The 1,250-nt window shown below is 69.8% G+C and overlaps 2 protein-coding genes across 2 annotated transcripts in view; both read left to right on the top strand.

Annotated features, from left to right (window-relative positions):
• Window positions 1–1,244, top strand: part of PPP1R13L (protein phosphatase 1 regulatory subunit 13 like) — a 5,505-nt gene extending 4,261 nt beyond the window's left edge. Inside the window, 3 exon segments of the mRNA XM_025214331.1 lie at window positions 138–304; window positions 408–607; window positions 947–1,244. Of these exon segments, the coding sequence (XP_025070116.1) occupies window positions 138–304; window positions 408–607; window positions 947–985 (406 nt within the window). The 3' untranslated portion in view covers window positions 986–1,244.
• The window catches only part of ERCC2 (ERCC excision repair 2, TFIIH core complex helicase subunit), an 8,557-nt gene continuing 8,392 nt past the window's right edge, over window positions 1,086–1,250 (top strand). Inside the window, exon 1 of the mRNA XM_025214317.1 lies at window positions 1,086–1,106. Within this exon, the coding sequence (XP_025070102.1) occupies window positions 1,086–1,106 (21 nt within the window). The remainder of the gene's footprint in view (window positions 1,107–1,250) is intronic.

Consider the following 1,250-nt stretch of genomic DNA (forward strand, 5'->3'; position numbering starts at 1 on the left):
TGCACAGCCTGACCCTCCCTGTGCCCAAAGTGCACCCACCCCCTCCCAGCCCCAGCATAGCCCCTCCCTGCTGCCCAAGCTGGGGACAGCTGGACCAGGGCCCTGGCACCACCCCCATGCCTGACCTCTGCCCCCAGGACGCCCCTGCACTGCGCTGCCTCCTGCAACGACACAGCTATCTGCATGGCGCTGGTCAAGCATGGCGCTGCCATCTTTGCCACCACTTTCAGTGACGGCAGCATGGCCCTGGAGAAGTGCGACCCGTACCGCGAGGGCTACACCGAGTGCTTCAGCTACCTGGCCGGTGCGTGCAGTGGTGGGGTGGGGGCTTGGGATTGGCAACTGGAGCAGGGGCAGGGGGCTGGGCCTGTGCCCTGCAGCCCTCTGACCAATGCCTACCGCTGCAGAGGTGGAGCAGGGCATGGGCTTGTGCAACGGCGGTGTGGTCTACGCGCTCTGGGACTACAGTGCTGAGCTGGATGACGAGCTGTCCTTCCACGAGGGCGAGGCGGTCACTGTGCTGCAGCACAACAGCCCCGAGGAGCTCGACTGGTGGTGGGCCTCGCTCTATGGCCACGAGGGCTACGTGCCCCGCAACTACTTTGGGGTGCGTCTGCATCCCCCCAGCGCCCGGGGCAGCCCTGGGCTCACACGGGAAGGCACTGGACACGGTGGGGGCCTTGCAGTGGGGCGGGGGGAGCAGCTGCTGCTGGGGGCAGTGCCTGGGGGACAGGGTCTGGGACCAGAGACCCAGGGAGGAGCAGGCTGGGGCGTCCGTGGGAGTGGGAGGCAGGCTGGGGAGCAGGACGTAGTGGGCACAGCAGGGTGATGGGGGCGGGGGAGAGCTGCAGGTTGCTGTTGGGGGGAGGGGGGCCGGCCCCAGGGGGATCTAGTCTTCAGCAGGGCACAGCCTAGGCTCAGCAGCTCTCCTCTCCTCTCCCCACAGCTGTTCCCCAGGGTGAGGCCACAGCGGAAAAAGGCCTGAGCCGCCGGCAGGCCCAGCCCAGGACGCAGCGGGCACTGGGTCCAGCAGCTTCCGTCCAGCCCCGGCCCAGCTGGGCTCAGCTCGCGGTCCCCTGCTGTGAATGAGGCTCCCGCAGTGTCCAGCGAGGCCTGGGAGGAGGTCTCGGCTTTGCTAGGTGTTGCGGGCTTGGGGGCCCAGCCGTAGGACCACAGGGGAGCGGGAGGGTGGGGGCAGCCCCGCCCCGCCCCGCCCCGCCCCGCCCCGGGCAGGGGGGCGGGAGCCCAGG

Source organism: Alligator sinensis, unplaced genomic scaffold, assembly GCF_000455745.1.
Source record: "Alligator sinensis unplaced genomic scaffold, ASM45574v1 scaffold107_3, whole genome shotgun sequence".
In the NCBI taxonomy this organism is placed as follows: domain Eukaryota; kingdom Metazoa; phylum Chordata; order Crocodylia; family Alligatoridae; genus Alligator; species Alligator sinensis.